This window comes from Chiroxiphia lanceolata, chromosome 4 (genome assembly GCF_009829145.1).
Source record: "Chiroxiphia lanceolata isolate bChiLan1 chromosome 4, bChiLan1.pri, whole genome shotgun sequence".
Classification (NCBI taxonomy): Eukaryota; Metazoa; Chordata; class Aves; order Passeriformes; family Pipridae; genus Chiroxiphia; species Chiroxiphia lanceolata.
Window position 1 is genome coordinate 71,366,224 of NC_045640.1, and position 19,226 is coordinate 71,385,449.

General features: G+C 39.5%; 1 protein-coding gene across 3 annotated transcripts in view; it reads left to right on the plus strand.

Annotated features, from left to right (window-relative positions):
• PRDM5 (PR/SET domain 5) overlaps positions 1-19,226 on the plus strand; it is a 57,010-nt gene that overhangs the window by 4,917 nt on the left and 32,867 nt on the right. For all 3 annotated transcript variants that reach the window (XM_032686938.1, XM_032686937.1, XM_032686939.1), the window contains exons 3-8: positions 7,094-7,216; positions 11,600-11,783; positions 12,464-12,638; positions 13,767-13,859; positions 14,126-14,247; positions 16,479-16,558. In XM_032686938.1, coding sequence (XP_032542829.1) covers positions 7,094-7,216; positions 11,600-11,783; positions 12,464-12,638; positions 13,767-13,859; positions 14,126-14,247; positions 16,479-16,558 — 777 coding nt within the window. The remainder of the gene's footprint in view (positions 1-7,093; positions 7,217-11,599; positions 11,784-12,463; positions 12,639-13,766; positions 13,860-14,125; positions 14,248-16,478; positions 16,559-19,226) is intronic.

Here is a 19,226-nt window from a genome sequence, read left to right on the forward strand (position 1 = left end):
TTAACAACATAAAAACCCGGTGCTGTGGGCAGATAGCTGAAGGCATAATGAGTTTCAGAGCTCTTCTGTACTTTTTCATATGTATTAGTCAGGAACAGTAGTTTATACAGTAGTTCTTGTAGTTAGGTCCATAACCCATCCCATAACAGTTCATGTTGTACCCGTTTGCCTGAAGTCATAATCTGAGTTTACCACTGGAGGAGATTCCACTAACTGAAAAATACACGAAATAATGTTTCCAGCTTGTTATAAACACCTTTTTGGTGCTTCTGTTGTGTCTTTGTAATCTTTCTTTTTCTGCTGTAGTTCTTTGAGCAGAATTTCTTTTTTTTTTTTCTTCCCCAGCCAAGCAGTTTGTATTGAATACTCATTTCTTACTTTTTCACCTTTCTGTGGTTAGAAGTGGAAGAATGACTGTTATTTTTATGTTGTACAGAAGAAGCTTATGTTTGACATCTGGCTTGAAGCACTCTCAGTGCATTTACCACAAAATACATATTTGTTTGAGAAATCTCTAGCATTAGCATCTCTGAGCAGCTTATGAAGAGAGCACAGTACTGGTACAGCGTTAGCAGATCTATAAACAGATTCTGTACACTGGAACCAGGAGCAGTGGGAGAATGCTAAAAGCCCATCCCGTTAAACCCAAACTCAGTATAAATACAGCGAGTGGCAAAATATTCCTGGATGAGTGTTAACTCCAGCCTGTGAATCCCTGTTTTCCCCCTTTCCTTTGTCTGCTTTAATGTAGGAGTCTGCCCAAAATACCCTTTTTTGAGTAGAGGAAGAGAAGAGATGTGGACAATTTGTTCCCCTTTGGTCATGTACTCAGAGCAACTGTTCTCACCTTGTTTGTTCTCAGCTGAAAAAACCCAACACAATGTGGTTTCATTACAGGCATTTGCTGAGGACAGAACATGTTGATGTACCCTGGCTCACTTGTCCCTTCCTGGTGCTTTCTGCATCTTATATTAAATCAGTAAAATACTTGAGCTAGAACAAGGTTTATAGAAGATGGTGGGTGGATTGTAGCAATGAGGAGTTTCTTGGAAAGCTGTATGGTTTTTCAGCTTCCTCATTGCTGATGCTTAAATGAGATTTATCTGTTTCTGTAAGACATAAAATAAAAGGCAAATACATGTATTTACTGATGACACTAATATGACCCTATCGACAGCAAACCAGAAAATGAGCTTTTTATGAGCTGTTCTAAAATCATTTCATAATACCTTACTGTAACCTAGTTTTGAAAGCCTTGAAAAGATTCCTACATACCAAATTTTATGACTTCCTGAATAATGTTTTAACCCAAGTTGTTCATGTTTACTGAGGTTGGTCTGAACGTGAGCCTTATAATATAATTTCAATCATGCTGGGAGTAGTCTTAAGTTGAAAATTGAGACCAGGAATGCAGAAAGTAAGATGTTGAGCAGTCCAAGTAGATGGTTATTCCAGAGCCTGTGGGAGGCACGCACAGAAACTGGCCAAGTTTGTGTGTAGTCAGCTGTAGCAAAGATATTAAAAATAACTAATCTGAAGACTGTTGGATGAAGGCACACTAAAGCCTGACTTCACAGTCTGTTGGCATTCAAAAAAATGTGTTTTCAGAAAGGACCCCTTTAGAAAGAAGGCTGAGTAGGATAGGCTTTTTGTAAGCCAAGGGAAAAAATTCAGCATTGGTGCAATGTTTCTTCTCTTGGGAGGTGATGCCTGGGATCTGGACTTCAGTTTTGTGGAGTATTTGTCTGTGAGGAAGTTCACCACATGCATTTCTAGTTGTGCAGAGCAGTGCTCTGTGATGTGGTCTGTTTTGATCGAGCTGTTCCTTTTTCTCTGGGACCAGCGTTGTGAGTTGGCATCTTTAAGACATCACGTTGAGACAGAATTGCACACGCTGTGTTTTCTTTTGGTCTTTGGGAAAACTTGGGACCCAAGACATTTATTGAGCCCAGTGATTTTTTTTTAAATAAAGTTCTGAAGATGATGGAATTCCTCTTTAAATTAAATCTAGCAGGATGCCATTGATCTGCCTGTAACGTGTGTTATTTTGAAGAAATCAAGGCTTTATATTTGCTCATTCAGCAGATTCCAGAGGAGTGGGGTGGGCGGGAAGTGTCCTTGATCTTACTGTTATCTTTGTAAAGAGTTACAGGCTGAAATATTGTATTTGTGTGTGGTGTGAAAGGGAAACCCCCCAAATTTATTATAACCATATAGTTAGGAGTGATAAAAGCCAAGGAAACGTCCAAATGGCTTTGTGCTTTTTCTTTCTTACTGTTAAGAAAACATCTCTGCATTACCCCCCCAACTCCTGTGTCATCTCTCAGACTGTTGTGCTAGTGAAGGACACAGCCAGTTGCTGGGGATGAGCTGAGAGTTTTGGTCTTGGTCTTATCATCCCGCTAACACCTTGATTAAATGCTGCTTCGTGTGTGTCTGTCAGTACACCTGGCAGAGCAGTTTTAAATTATGTGTGTTTGCTGGAAGAGCAAGTGCTTAAAGGCAAGAAGGAAATAATCTTCAGGTATTAAAAAGTTCACAGAAGTTTTTGCTCTGGAGGCTCAGATGGCCCTTTGCAAAGGAAAGATTATTGTCCCTAAGCAGGAAAGTGGCATTCATTTCACTGCTGTTGGATTATGGCAAGCATATCCTTCTGGAGATGACTTTGGCAAATGTTAAAACAGGGAGGGCTGGAAAGACTTAGTCCTTCTTCAAATACTCTGATGTACCATGAAGAAATGTTGGTCAGGGTTGGATGGAACATAATATGTCATGTAATGCTGAATGTTACATATTTCAGGTTTGGTTTCTGTCTGTCTGCCAAGATCATGTTTTCTTCATTGTTGTATTAAGACTGAGAAGATCAGAAACCAGTCTTTCAATGGCAGTTAATGTTTGTGTTTGTATGAGAAAATGAAATGATCTAATGTTTCTAGTACTTAACTCTCATCACTTTTGTGGTGACAATTGGTTTTGGTTAAATAAGCCTGCCTGGAAACTGGTGAAGGCAACAGAAAATCTGCTCTTGGCAGTTTTACATCAGAGCTGTAATGTTTAGGGTTGAGGTATGAGAAAGTCAAGCACTTTAAGCTTGGTGTGTTTTGGTAGAATTTTTCTTTTTTTCTTTTTTTTTCTTATTTCTTTGATATCTTGCCCGTAAAATGTGGTTGTGGCACACAAAGGCATTTGCATACAAGACATGAAGTCAAATTATGTCCAGAGTTTCATGATAAAATAAATCTTGATTTGATGAATTCTGTGTTTGCCCTGAAGATGAATGTAATATTATAAATCTAGCTCTTAGCAATGTAGTCTTTATTTTTTCTGTATGAAGACTACCTTTCCAGTCATTGTTCCTCAGATAGTATTTACATTTTAAAATTGTTGACTTTTAATGTTTTTGGGTGAATCTTTGTTAAATTTTCAGGAATGCTTTTGTTTTTCTCATTTCTTAGGCAAATGATCTGGACTTTCACACAAGTCAGAGCTGCAAATTTGCATCCGAGATTTTCAATTTTCTTAAATTAATCCCCACTGGCATAGATAGGTGTCCAAAGTAGTTTATTGTATTAAATTTGTTTATTTAGCTAAATTTCCATTAAAACTTGCTTTAGTCGTCTTTATCCATTCAAATGTATGACTTTGTATTAATTTTAGTAACTTTTGGAGCAGCACCTTAATAATCTTCTGGTTTTGGTGATGAGAAGAATCTATTTCCAAAAGTGACTGGGGCTTAGCCTCCCATCTGCAGTTATGGGATTTATGTAAGATGTTAGGAAGCACCTGTTGATAGGCTGTGCTGTTCATGTTCTACTCTGAGCTTGTTCTGGAAGACCACACACTATTTCCTCAAGGAGATTCAGATGTCATTCCAGTGAATGTGAAGTTCAGCCCTGCTTATGGAAACTCCACAGAATGTCAGCAGGAGCACAGGAGTGAGCCTTCTGTACCTTCTGTCTCCGACAAGGTCAGGTCATGTCTTGCACCAGAAGGAGCTTCATGAATGTGAAAAACTGTGTATTTTGGCTGAAGGAAAATGTCACATTTTGTCTGTGTCCTAGGACTTCTTAGTGAATAAGGAAATCACCAGTTGCTGCCTCAGGTTTCTTTTGCAAGTGTTGTTTTAATACTTTCTCCAGCAATGTTAAAATGTGAGTTTGTGCTCTGTGATGGGGGTCTGAAACTGAGGATGCAGAAGTATTGCATCTACCTGTTTTATTCTGCAACAATAAAAAACATGTTTGCAGCTCATCAAAAAAAATGCAGTGCAGAACACAGTACCTTTCTTTACATGATTGTTTGATGAACATAGGTTTTTCCATTTACAAATGTTTAGAAAATGGTTTCCAGAAAGCAGGCAGTGTGTTTACTGCCTTCAGCAAAGATAACCATCTGCTTACTTGCAGTGAAGTTTTGTTTTTCCCTTCTTGCCTTGCCAGGTGTGCGTGGCAGAGCGTTTGCAATTGCGCTCATGAGCATTTCGAAGTAGCACACGTGACAACTTGGGATGTGTCTTGGAAATGTGGGGATAATTTCGTATGTGGTGTTTGTTAATTGGCTTAATTCATCTTACTGTGAAGACATTTGACTGAGTTCAGTGACACCTTTGTGTTGATTCTCAGGGTGATAATTCTCAGGCATCTCCATCTGAGGTGCTCTTGTGTCTGGTGCATGCTTTGGGTATCTGTGTGCATTTTAGGTGTTTTAAATATGAAGTTTGTGATTCACTGCCGTGGTATTCAAAGACCAGTTGTTCATTTAGGAAACTTGCTCTCCATGCAACCACAAAAGGAGTGGTGAATGTCACCAGTGTAGTCCATGTTCAGTACGGAGCTTTTGCTGTTTTTCTTGACTTTTCATCCTCCCATCTGTGTATTTAATGCAGCGTTATTTCTTTATGAGGTGAAAAAAGCAGTAGAAAATATAGAATGTTTTTAAGGGATTTACTGTATTCTTTTTTCAATAGTTTCCTTATGTGGTAAGGCTTTGCTTTATGTTTTACATCTCTGTATGGATTGGCAGGGACTGAGAAAGCATAACTGAGATCACTACGTATCACTGAAGTGAATATAAATTATTCTTACGCAATTTAAGGCTCAAGCAAATGAAGAACTGGTGAAAAGGTGGATATTGTAACATAGGGTTTTTATAATGGGACCTGAATTGCTTCTCTTTCCAGCTCAAGATCTGATGGAAGCCTTTATAGGGCCTGTGTAGTGTGCTCCTATAGCCCATACTTTGGTAGCCAAGTCACAAAGCCATTGGCTTCACTTTAATTGCTCGACGATGCTAATCAGCAGTGGTCACTGTTGTCATGGATTTCCTGTGTGGAACTGGACGATTATTACAGTGTTACAGAACGGTTTGGGTTGGAAGGGACCTTAAAGGTCATCTTGTTCCAACTCGTTTCCCATGGGCAGAGATGCCACTCACAAAATCAGGTTGCTCAGGGCCCCATCCAATCTGGCCTTTAACAGCTCCAGGAATGGGGCATCCGTAAGTTCTCTGGAAAACCCATTGCAGTGCTTAGTGTTAGATAATATTGTTCCCAGGTGCACTAAAGTATGTACATTTGACACTTTAATGTATATTAACCACTTCTGTGGTGGTTAATCTATGTGTTTGAAAGTCAAAGAGCTTTTAAAGTTTGAAATGCTGGCGCTTCTCCACGATGTGTCCTTTTTAAGGTGTGATGTTTTCCTTCGGAAGAAGAGTAATAAATTTGGACAACTTATTTGTTTGCAGAAACTACAGTAGGGTTTTTGGTTTTCTTTAAATCTGAGAACAACATGCTGTCACCAGCTATTATTGTAAGGGAATACAGTTTTTCCTTCCTGATGATATCCTGCATGTTTAGGTAATTGAAGCAGTCATACCGAAGGAATATGATATTGCATCTATTAGAAACAAATATAGCAAGAATGTGAGTCATTTAAAAACAAAGCCATGAGGATAATCTAATTTTGATCTTACATAGCCGAATTCCCTGGCTCTAAGGAAATACGTGCATTGGATACTTCTTGTTGACAGATGAAAAGGAAAATAACGTTCATTATATAAATTAATCACATGGAATAGTAGTGTGGCTATATGACCTTTTAGCACGGCTCTTTGTCATCTGTATCAGTGGAGATTCAAGTGATTTGTTATTTAAAATTAAACAAATTTTTTTGGCAGTGACAAATGTATTTTTTTCAGCAGTATGTCTTTGTGTTTCAAGGGTGAAGAATGACTTGGTTAGTATTAAGTTTTTATTTCTATTATCTTCATTTTTTCAGTGTAAGCTGGAACTTTGTTACAATCATAGAAATTAAATGGATCTGTAACTGTAGCCAAAAGCTCCGGATTCATCCATGTCTGTATCTTTTGTGCACAACTCTTTTTTTTTTTTTAAGGTGGCTTTTTCACTTAGTGAGCAAAACCTGACACCTGAACATGTCCTCTAGTGAATAACTCACATCCCTTCACCTACATAGGATACTAATTTGTTTACTGAAATTATCTCCTATTCTGATAAAATTTCAGCCAAGCACAGTTTAAGACTGACTGCTGTTCATTGGGGCTGCATATTTAAAATTCTTTTAGTGATGCACATATAAAAGATATTCAAGTGACCTGTAAAATAGGATATATGGAATGAATAAATATTGATCCTTGATCTGAAGGTAGATCTCCATCCAAGGGCAAGATGGATTTTGCCCTTGCTAAAGGAATCTCTCAGGTTGTATTGGTTTCTGGCAAGATCCTAAAGAAAAAGAGGACTGGAAGGAACAAGGAGAGAGGAAAAAATAACCTGAGCACCAGTGATGAAGCTTTCAGACCGGGGAGCCTAAGGCAGAATACTTGTTTACTAAGGGAAAGTGTAGGAAAAGAGAGGGGGAGCTCAATAAACTTGCTAAATTTGAGTTGCCCCCCTATTCTGAGGTGAATAAATACGTTTACAGGAAAAGGTGAATGAGCACCACAGCTGTGCTACCTGTTGAATGCAAGATTCACTTGCTGAGCACGAGCTCGCCTTAGTGCTTTAGAATGGTGTGTGTTTGGTAAACAGTTTTAAATGTACTTCTTTTCCTTTTGGTGTGTAATGCTGCAGGTTCGTGGGAGCAAAGGCGAGGTCCTCTATATCCTGGATGCCAGCAATCCACGCCATTCCAACTGGCTGCGCTTTGTCCATGAGGCTCCATCCCAGGAACAGAAGAACCTGGCAGCCATCCAGGTAGATTTGGTGGATTCCTGCCATTTGCCTCCTGTTCTTGATTTACTGATTTGATCTCCTCTTGGGTCTTTATGTCTTGCAATAAAATTGTAAGATCTGAGAGAAGCAGCAAACTGCTTTCCTGTTTCTACCCTTCTTTTTAGAACTGAACTCTTGTCCTTAAGTATAATACCCTAAATAAGATTGATATGATGAAAGAATCTGATTGAATCTGATTAGAATCTGATATTATTCGAAAGGTTTATATTAATCCACTGTGATGAAATTGCACTGAATCACTTACATGAACCATTTCTCCTGATCTGAGGTGAACAGTGTACATAAAAGTAATTTCCAGAGTGGGTAACTCACAATTAAACTGTAACAACAGTTTAATTTTCTCACTACTGTCAAGTTAAGCTTTGCGTGGATGTGGTTGCTTTATTGGCGTTGTGGAAACTAAAAAGATAACTATATACCTGGTTGAGTCAGGACTAATTATGTAGGTGCCTACTTGTGTTCTGAGCTAAACTCAGGTATGGATTTAGGTGTGTGAAAAGCAGAATCATGCATTTGGCTTATAGTTTAAAATTTAATATAAAAGTGGGACAGGTTTGAAAGTAAGTATGATGCTTGAAATATTTCAGTAGAAAACAGAGAATCGAAGGATCTGATTATCTGATAGGATGATCATGTAGTACTTGTGGATAAATTAACAAAAAAATCATTTTGTAGCCTTTACCGTTGATCTGAACCTACCCACTCTATTTTTGCATTTTTATAGTTGTCATTTGCAGCACTACTCTGTGGTAACGAGTTCCCCTGTTGTAATTACAAATTATGTTGAAGTATGTTTCTGTTTTTCTTCTAGAAACTTCTTAGTTTCACTTGATACCCTAGTCCTTGTATACCAGTGAATAGTTGCTTTATCTCTCGTCCATGAGGAATCTCAGGCACTCTCAGTGATTAGCATGTCACCAGTGCAGAGGCAGTGACAGCAAGTGCAAAGTCAGGTTCACAAGAGGGAGCAGCGTGAACAATTCATGGTCACTATTGTATTTCCAATAAAACACTCAGTAAGATGACCTCAACTTCGCAATAGTTATTTTAGTGGAATATCCAGTGTGTACCAGTGGGTTTCTTGGTAAGGAAAGGGACCCCAGCAGCACCTCTGCAAAGCTGTCTTGCTTCGCCGACTCTCCATCTTGGAAAGGCATTTTTTATTCTGATCACATCTTCCCTCATACTGCGTGCAGGACCTTTCCTGTGCTTGTGGGTTTTACCTTCTCCTGCCTTGGCCTCCAAGAACTCATCTCCGCGCGTTTCCTGGACTGTGGTTTCTGCCCTCACAGACGTTGCCAATATTGGTTTTACTCTGGCAAACACGACAGCCTGGAGCTGCAGGCAAAGACCTGGAAAGGGAGTGGGCTTGTTTGAGGAGGTGGCAAAGGAGAACTGGCACAACAGGTGGGCTGGTTTGGTGCCAGGAAATTGGGGAGAGAGGGAAGTCGGGTAACTTTTAAAGGAATGGTTATGGGCACAAGGAAACTGGGTAAGGATTAAGAAGGCTGGGTTGGAGCCAGCTGGTCAAGCTCAGAAGGATCTAAAAGCCCTGTACTCCCTCAGATGACAAAAGACTATGTGCTGCTTCCTCCTGCTCAGTGTTAAGGTTTCAGAAGTGATGACATATTGGTGCTGACACTTTTGGGTGAAGGTGTGATGGGCTGTCAGTGACCCCATGTTCCCTCTCAGCCTCCTCTCTTCCAAAGCACATGTGAAAGTGTGCAGCTGTATGGAAAAGCAAAGAATCTGCATGGGAGAGGTGCCTGGAGTGGAGCAACAGTGAGAATAACAAGAGAACTGCATTTGCTGGGCAGGTGAGTGAGGCTTGCAGTGTGAAAGATGACATTGAGGCAGCAGGGGAGAGAAACAAAGTTGAACAATAAACCAGGAATTGCCTGAAGGGAGGTTGTGGTGCCACCATGACCAGCACTTGGAGTTTTCCCCCAGGACCGTTTTTGCCTGCTGCAGATGGACATCGTTAGGAAAACAGCCTGAGTGGTCTAAGCAGATGGGCAGGTGGAACAACTGCAGGTGTGTTCTTGGAAACAGGAGGATTATTAAAATTATTCCAGAGATTTCTTACTGTGTTTACTGTGCTTGCGTGCATGTAGATTAATGTGCTTCATGCACGTGCTGCTGGATAGGAGGGAGAGACATAATTCTTTTGTGGTTTCTGGAGAACTTCCATTGGTTTCACTGCAAATGCTGCCTTGAGGAGCTACTACAGCGTGGGTGTATCTTGATTAATTAGTGCTCTGAATACCTGGCTATTAGCATTTGTTTGGATGGTAAAGCCAGACAAATTAACCCTGGAGGACAAATGAGTTTGGATTGGGCTGGCACCAAGGCCTTTCAAAGCAATTGCAACCAAGAGCACTCAGGCATTGACAGTCCTCAGTACTTCTATCATTAATCTTTTTCCTAACCAAAAGTACACAAATGGGAAAGAACCAGGATGTTTTTAGACACAGAGCTGTGAAATAAGCCCCAGATGCATGCAGAGAAAGTGCAGAGATGGTGAGGATGCAGCAGTATCGATAAGAGATTGGTTGTTGGGGTTCATGCCCCTGCTCTGTGTTAACCTGAATAATTAGTTCTGGTTGCTGTTTTCCCTGATTTACTGTGTGGTGTAAGATGTGTCCCGTGATCTAATTGAAAAGTGTGCTATTTGGTTCTTTAATGAGTTATGAGTTTATTTCTGCCTGGGACACATGGCTTTTCTTTTGTTTCTTTCAATTCTCAAAATGTTTAATTTTTAAAGTTGTTTTTTGCAAGCCGGTAATGGGTATGTGCTCCCCTTCATAAGGTTGTGTTGCTTTTAGAATAAGGTTATCCTAAACAGTGATGTATTGGAGGTTTACCCCGGTGATTTTATCCTGTGTAAGTGGAAACTGAGTGTAGAAAGACCTTTTACTTTTCCTCGTGTCAAGAGTTTCGGTATGTGATTTGTTTTGAGTTTAGACTGCAGTAAATTAAGGGTCTCTGCAACTTGACAGAGACATATGAAAACCAGCAACTTATAGCTGTGTGCAGAAGTTTGGTTGGGATGCTGATGGATATCTGGACTGCAGAACAGATCTGGAGAAAAAAATGCAGCATTTTCTTTGTTTTCCAATGCTGTCGTTGAGATAAGGACAGAAAAGTGGTGCATCCTTGAAAGCAGCAGCTCTATCAGGTCTGCTGAATTAAGGAGGTTTCACTCTTGTGTGACAATATCTTGTATAATATATACCAGACCTTCTACAGCTCAAGGAATGCTACATCCCTGTTGGCAGTTTGAATTAATCTTAGTATATTACAAAAATTAAAAATCATTATCTCGTCCTTTTTCAGGGAAGCTCGATACAAAATATATGGCTGGGTGCAGTGGAAAGAAGCTTCAGTTAACTTGGCTGGATGTTAATCAGATAAGCTTTAAGATTTGTGATAGAACTTGGGAGTCTTCGCTGCATAACAATGACTCTCCTGCAGCATTTTGGGTCGTACCTAAAGCAGTTGGTTCCCACGTGGCAAAAAGAAAAGGCACCTCTGAGGATCACTTTAGAAGACAGATGGTTTTGCTATAGATTTCCCCCCCTCCTACCCCCCACTGTGCCAACCCTGGGTATTTTAATTAAGCATTGTCAAAGACTAAAGTTGTCAGTTCATGTGTCTGTTTGGAAGCTTGTTTAGTCATTGTCGAGGTTTTGGAGCTTGTTGTTATGTAGTTTGTTCTGTCGTGCAGAATGTGGGCTGGATCTCTCGGCCTTTTGTGGATCCACGCTGATTTAAACCAGCAGAGGGTTTACAGTGCGTTTTCCAGGTGTGCCTGCTCACTTGGTAGTGGAGACAACTGAACTGAGCAGGGTTGAAAGCCTGCTGGAGAAGGCTGGGAATCTTGAGGAAGAGAGAGGATAACACCGTGTAAGCATGCTGCTGAAAGCTGTGTTAGAATTGATGCAGCCGACTGGGGACAGAGCTAAGCTGTGTTAATTATCTACATTTTGCTATTTTTCTAATGCTCAAATATTTCATTTTCAAACTCCGAAGTTCTTGTCAAGCAGAGTGTGGCAGGAGAGGACTTTAGAGCTATCTTCGCTTTGGTCTAAACTACAGTGCATAGTGGAAAAGCCTCCCAGGTGAGGCAGGGGAATATTTCCCAAATACCAGAATAGTCATGCATTTTGTCCATGTAGCCACGCTGGAAAAAAGGAGACTTAGAAGAGGCTGTTGTAGCACTATGCTCCCTGAGGAACGGAGCCAACCCTTCCATAGCTGAGGGCTGATATTAGTTCAGAGTCCCGTACTTGTGTCTGGATTTTTCTTTTTCTGAGGTAACTATTTATTGCTTGTTTGAAACAGGAAGGGGAAAATATTTTCTACCTGGCTGTGGAAGATATTGAAACAGACACAGAACTTCTGATTGGGTACTTGGACAGTGACATGGAAGAAGAGGAAGAGGAGGAGGAAGAGGTAACCGTTATCCAGGAAGTTGAAGACAGTGGCAACAATAAAGAAGTGCAGCCAGCTGGTGAAAAAATTGCAGGTGAGCAAGATGTGGAAAATAGGGTGACTTGAGAGCTGAAAATAGTAACAGAGGAGAAAGAGAACTTTGACTCCATACCACTGGGGAACCGGAAGGTTTCTTGGGTTTTGTCTGAGTTCTTGTATGACTTATCTCTTTAGTTTGACTTGAGGTTTTTTTTCTGTCTAATAAGAAGGGGTGATGAGTGAGCCTAGATGTCATAAGTAGTAACTATTAATTTTTGAACTAAAGACAGAGCTTGTTTCACCTGACACAGCCTTATGAAAGCTAAGTTTTTGCTCTGAGGGGGTTACTTTCCTTCTTGCTTCGATGGGAGAGAAATAAACCTTTTCATAAAGCTGTTCAGCCAATCCTAAAGGTGAGATGTCTCAGCAAAGGAAGGTGACCTGAGCTGTTGGGGGAATTCTCAGCATCTTTGTCCGAGTAGACACAACCTGCATGACTAATTGGGGCCAACAGCTTAAGTAACACCCAGCTTAATACTTTGCCTCCATTTGGAGTAATGCTGATGGTAATCCACTCAAGATAGGCTGTTTATAATCCACTCAGAGACAATGTCTTTTGGGAATTTCAGGATGCCATTTTGCATCATCTGTTTCTGGCAGAAAATCTCTCTTAATGTAACCAAAATATTGCCTGAAAACTACTCTTTTCCACTGGTTTTGCCTCCAATCGTGCAGATCCCCTCACCTGTAAAGAGGACCATGCATGCCCACACTGTGAATCCAGTTTTGCCAGCCAGGAGATTCTAGCTGAACATCTGCAGACTTTGCACCAAAAGCCCAGTGAGGAAAAGGAATTTAAGTGCCGAAATTGTGGAAAGAAATTCCCTGTTAAACAAGCTCTACAAAGACAGTGAGTAGAAACAGGAGTGTTTTCTCAGGGATCATTTCAATTGATTTCATTCCATCATTTATTTCTTTGACCTAATCACAATTTCAGCTTTAATTTTTATGCTTCTGTATTTGTACCCTTACCCTGCTTTAGCCTTTTAATATGTTAATTTCTCATATTTGTGGGAGACTTCAATTTGAAAGGCAAAAATGTTGCTAAATTTTTATGTTTAAAAATCATACACTGTAGACCAGAGCTGCAGTTTGGTGCAAAACTCCTGGTTTCCATCAGTGGAATATTTAGCAATTTAGGAGGTGTAATTTTTAAGCTGTGGATGTTGGTACAGAATTAAAGAAGGATTTAGAAGAAAAAAAATCCCAACTTTGGGTGATAAAAAAACCCAAATAGAAACATGGAAGATGTGAGATTTAATAGCACCTCTTTATTGCCTTTGAGAGTGTAAATATGTGGTTTTGTTACTAAAGTCCTACACCTTACAGTTTTACTTCTCTACAGAAATGTTTGTGTCTTGTTGTTTATATATATATAATTTTTATTGCAATTAAATAGAAATATTATATTTATTATACATTTAATTACAGATGGTGCATTAGATGTTTAAGTGATTATAGATAGCATGATTAATCTAAATCTTTTGTATTGGAAAGAAACACGTTGCATAGGATGCACTTAAGGCTACTCTTGTAATAAATTGATCTTTTTTACATCTGAATGATGTTCACTTTCCTAGAGCTGGCAGCATTATGTGAGATCTGTGTTCTTTCATGGAGATAACTAAAATTGCATAGCAGAGAAGTATTTGGTGGAGGCAATTAAATATTTTCATTTGAACCTAGCCATGTTCCCTCCAGTGTATAGTAGAAGTTGGGTGTGTGCTGTGTATTTGCATCAAGCCAAGTAAGATTAATCCTTGTGAGGGAACAGCAGTATGATCCTGACTCTTGCTGTTCATGCCTTTGATTAGTCCCACTAAATTCCAGGAGACTTCACACATGAGATAGATTCCTCACCTACTTGAAAATTTGTAGAAGTGTATATATATGTGTATATATGTTTTTAGCTGCTGCAAAGCTGTGTAAGTTGTAGAATGTCCCCCTTACTCTCTTTCTTCTTTTATTTGTCTTTTAGTGTCCTGCAGTGCACAGAGAACATCAGCCCAGGAGACTCCTCCAGAAGCTTTCAGTGCTCTGTTTGCAATACTGCCTTCAGCTCAGAATCGAGGTTTTGTGTCCCAGTTGCTGGACTGCTGTCATAGCATTGCTGGGCTCCCTTTGCATGTTCTCTTTCCAGCTTCTTAGTGTGTGGGAATCCTAACAGGGACAGGAGTCAAATGCTTTCCTTCCTCTCTGCTGTAAGTAATGCATGAGGCGACCTTGGAACTCTGTGGTGCAGCATGTGTTCAGCTCAGAGTACTTGCTGTTATGTTTGGTTTCTGGAGGTACTGCTTCATGTGCTGTTTTTTTTCCTTTATTTGTAATTCCATATAGCTATGAGCAGCACAAGGAGGCGTGCAGAGGGGATGCCAGGTTCATCTGCAAGGCAGAAAGCTGTGGGAAGAGGTTCAAGAGTAAGGACGCCCTGAAAAAGCACAAAGAAAATGTCCACAGTGGTAAGAAAGAGCTTAATGCTTCTGCAGAGAAAACCCCCTCTAACATGTCCCTGCCCTAAAATTTGCAGATCAGAGTAAACATTGTCTTTGGTTTCTTTTTTAAATGGATTTGTTTGTATCAAAATGAAAATTAAGAAGTAACTAATTGCAGGAGTAACTATTCCTCCTCCCCCAGGGAGAAATTACTGTAAAGCAGATGAATCATTAGTCTCCTGCAGAAAATGTAATAGGCATCTTGGGAAGCTTAAGCCAGGCAAAGGATAGATGGAGCAAAATGTTTCAGTGGTAAGGAAAATCAACCCCTTTTGACACTGCACAAACTGCTCCAGGAAGTGGTGAGTTCTTGATTTTTTTTGTATTTTCAGGACACAATGGGATGTCTTTCTGGAAGACATACTTCCCAAATGATTAGGCTTGATGAGGGTGTTGCATAAAATTCTGTAGCCTCTGTCATGCAGGAAGCCAGACCAGACAGTCCTCTTAGGCCCTGGTGTTTTTATATCAGTGCACTGCAAATCAATAGTTTTCAAGCAAACTTGATTCTCTTTTTTTCTTCGTGAAAGGGCAAAATACTGCTTTCAGGTCCACAATGCAGGTCTCAGTCCTGGCAGTCTGCTCTCTGCATGTCCCATCTCCATGTCAGTGGGAGATCCCTACTGTGGGGACAGCAGAATTCCAGAGTGCACAGAAAAGTTGTGTGTATTAGTTGATGATGGCACCACTGAGATGCATTTTAAGATTTTTGTTACGTGAAATCACTTTCTCCTGACAAACCCTTGCATAATCATACAAAAAATACCTTCCATAATCACTCTTCTAAAAGGTTGTCTCCTTTTTTCAGTATCAGTAAGAATTTTTTTCATCCATGAGCACTGTTACATTTAGGCTTAGCTTTGGTCAGTTATGTAGGGCTATATGAATTCCACAGTTCTCTTGAATCACTCCAGACATGACTGAGAGCAGATACCTGGAGGATATTTTTGCACTGCCCACACAATGAGCAGAGCTTTTATTTTACCCCTTGGCAGTTGTACAAGTCACAAGTGGTGTTGGTGGAGGAAGGAAAAGAGCCTGCTGCTGCTGGGGGACACTTCTAGAATTCCTTCCTGCCTCGTGTTCCCTGGAGCCAAGGGAAAGTAGAAGGGATTGTTGTGTGTTCCCTGTTTTGCAAAGCTATGAACAGATACTCCCTGCTACCTTCCTTTCCTCTGAAAAGGTCTCACTAATGTCCATGTGAGTTGAAGGACTAAGTGTATTCCTGTATTATGTGTGTATTTACATATATAAATGCTTGTCATAAGTCTTATAACAGCAAATGCATTTGTGAGATTTGATACTTCTTTTGCACTACACATTTAATTATTGAACCAATGGATGGACAGGGTGCATTGTAGTAAGAAGAATCGACATAGTAGGAATTCTTCCTCTTTGGTCTGTGTCCATTCTTTTTAGTGTTCAGTGTAGCATGAACATGTTTTACATAAGCTAGGAACTATCCTGCATGGGCATGTAGTTATAAACAAAGAATTAGGTTTATAGTGGCTTTTTCTTGTAGTAAAATGGCTTTGTGGGTTACTAAAATGAATTTCTAAAGGTAAGTAATAGATAAAACCGATTAAGTGGTCTGTCACTTTTTAAAAGAGCTGTGAAAAGGGAAAGAAAATGCATCTGGTATCTGACCTGTAGCTGGTTTGTAATTTACATTTTAGATGAGATTTGAGTTCATGATCTGGTGCCAATACGATTTCTCTGCTTTATTCATTTAAAGACCATTAATGAGATATTATTTTATATAGGAGGATGCTTAATGCTTTCTAAATAAACAAGGATGGGAAATGGTGGCTTTGACTTCAGTTTGGGATATTTTTTTGTCATTGCTGCACTAAGTCCTGTATTAACTTTGGAAAAAATGAACTGTTCAGTTATGCAGTGAGTTGTTCCTAGATGTGAATTGTGCTCTTCATATGGGATTGGTGAGGTATGATAACATCTATTTGAAGGTTTTTTTTCTTTATTGTTCTAGTTTTCTTGATTTACATTCCATCAGTAACTGGTTTGTTGGACACCCACAGAGAGCTGCTGATATGGAACACTTTGAAGATGGGCTACAAATGTGAAAATCTTATGTCAGTCAAATGACCTGTGAAAAGTCACAGGCTCAGTGGAAATATTTAGGTTCTCTCTTAGCACTTCCTTTTTAAGATGTTGGTGGTATTTTGTTTCTGTTTCAGGAAATTCTAGGAAGAAGCTGATGTGTTCAGTGTGCAATAAGAAATGTTCCTCAGCAACAAATCTCCAAGAGCATCGAAAGGTCAGTGAGATGAAGGCTGACTCACAGCAGGCATTGGCTTCCCTGAGCTGCGAGGCTGTGCTGCTCAGCTCACTTGAAAGCTGCTGTAATGCAAGCCTTTGGGTAATCTGCCATGGTTACAAAACCAGCAGATTACACTGGGGGTGCTTATTTTTGTAATCGCGCTTGGTTAAACCAAAAATCTTCCTAAAGTTTTAGTGCATCTTTTACCCAATGCAAGTATGTTTGTGCTTGTGTCATTTATGCATCCCAGCATTAAGTCAGAGCTGCCCACTGCTCTTCAGCAGTCTTAAACACTAAGCTCAATCTAAAGTGTGTTATGTAATGACAGCGTACAGAGACCGTAAAGTAGATTCATAAGCCTTCAGTTTTTGTGTAGAATACGGTCATTGCTTTCTGACATACCACTAAGGTGTTATTTGTATTGGAGCTGCAGAGGAGTAAAAACACTGCCTTCCTCAACCCCAAATTTTTAATGTCTTTTTGTTTGTGCACATAATCTTTTATAACCAGAACAGGAGGGGTTAACAGTTCAAAAGCCATCTATTGGAAGTAAGGGTGTTCATACAGAAATACAGATGGACTATGAATATGAGATTCTGAAGCCTTTATACCCAAAGGAAGTCCCTGCAAGATTAGTTTGATAAATCACTAAAACCCAGGAGATTCTGTTTTTGCAAAAAGCTGCATTGTACTGTTTATCAGATTAACTGTAAGTCTTTAATAATGCCCTTGGTTATAACCTGAATCCATTGAGGATATAGATGATATCAATTAAAATATGTTGTTGTAAAGGAAATTATGAGGCCCCTCCTTTTAAATTTGTTTTTCTTGCTTGTCCTTTCTTGTCTAACTTTGTTACTCCTCAAATCAAATCATGGTGTGCCTTGCCACACATGTAATTAAAAGCTTTATGCATTGGTGCACCTTTCACACATCAGGCCCTGAAAATGCAGAATATCCTGGCTAGTGTGTCCATTTTATTAAAATGTTTGTTCTGTTTCAGTAGTTGTAATTCTGTGCAGACACTGTCACACACACTAACAAGTTTCTCAAATAGCATTGGACATGTCAGCTGAGCACTTACTCATCTTGAGAATCACCATGAAGATTTTGTGCATCAAACTTTTTCTCTTTTTAAATATCCAGAAAATAGATATTCTGGGTTCACTCACATCAGGCAGTGAAGGAGATAGCACATAGTAGGGCTCATGCTTGTCTGTCTACTTGAATTACTTTGCTTCTGTGGGAAGTGGGGCAGGATCATCATTGCCAAAAATATTTATACAGGCGATAAAACCACTAAGAAACCAATAGGTGAGACTGGGAGAAAGATGATTTTTTTTTTCTCCACACATTTCCTATCAATGTAAAGAACTAAAAGCAGAGAATAGAAAGGTAGAGCGTAACAAAAAATCAGCCCAAACAACAGAAAGAGATAAATGGGGCAAACACAGAGAAAGGAGGTGAAAAGGGTGGCTGTAAGGGATTGACATATGTTTATTTTCTGAAGACACGATCTGTAGCTTTCATGCCATCTTTTATTTCAACTAATTTTTAACTTTGTGTGTCTCGTGCCTTGCTTGTGTCTTAAGTGTCTAAAGATCTTCCTTAGCCATGCAAAATTAAACCTTGCTGTCATCACCTTCTGTCCCTTAATCTTACCGTCTTGTTTTCCAGACTGTGGAAACAGTAACATGTTAATTTTTGGTGTAATGCCTTTTTTTTTTTTAAATTCAAGGTAATGTAGGACTGTGTATATCCACTCGTTCTCTTCTGTCTCATCCTCCAGTTGGACATTACTGTCTTCTATCTGATATTTACAGTAGTCCATGATTTGGGCTGTTAGGTGATATGATAGTATAAACAAAATTAAATTCCCAGCAACACAACTCAGGAAACGCTGCACAGGAGCTTGCAGAAGACTGGGTAATAGAATGAACGAGTTTGTTGTAAGATTTCCTTTCTGTAAGTTTGTGGTAGAACAAATAAAACACCATCTGAACTGTATTCTGAGACTTAAGTTCTGAAGTTTGAGTAAAATGTAAAGTTCAGTCGCTCAACAATGATAATACTGAGCAAGGAAACAAGGGGACTTTTAATCTTCCCTGCTGCAGATTCTTGCTAAAGGATTCCTTTTAATATATCAGGGTCTCGTGTTTTGGAATTTGAGTTGCTCACAGAACTTAAACTTAGAAGTGAGCACATATATGGGAGTAGCCCAACATTTCATCCTTGATGACCTTATGTGCTGCAGTGTTGAAAATACTGCATTTACAGTTTGAGACGCTGCTGCCCCTCCACTGTCTTGTATCTAAAAGCTTTCAAGAGAAACAAGCGTGCAAGAGTTTGATAGTTCTTGTGTTTTAAAATTCGTACAGAAGCTATGAAGTGGTTTCTGTGTTGTTTTTGCCGATAAGACTAGAAGGAAGTGTTCTGAGAAGTTATTCTGCATCTTTTTCGGTGCTTTCCTAGTAATGGTATTTTGAAAGGATCTGATAGTTAGAAACACAGGTTATGGAAATTTGCAGCATTGTTGTAGTGGTAATTTTTTGTTTGCAGTTATGAATTTTTATTTTTTGGGAGGTGATGTTTTTCACCAAGGGACCAGCAAAGGGGAAATCACAGAATATTTATAAGAATTAATATGGCATTAACTGGTTAATAA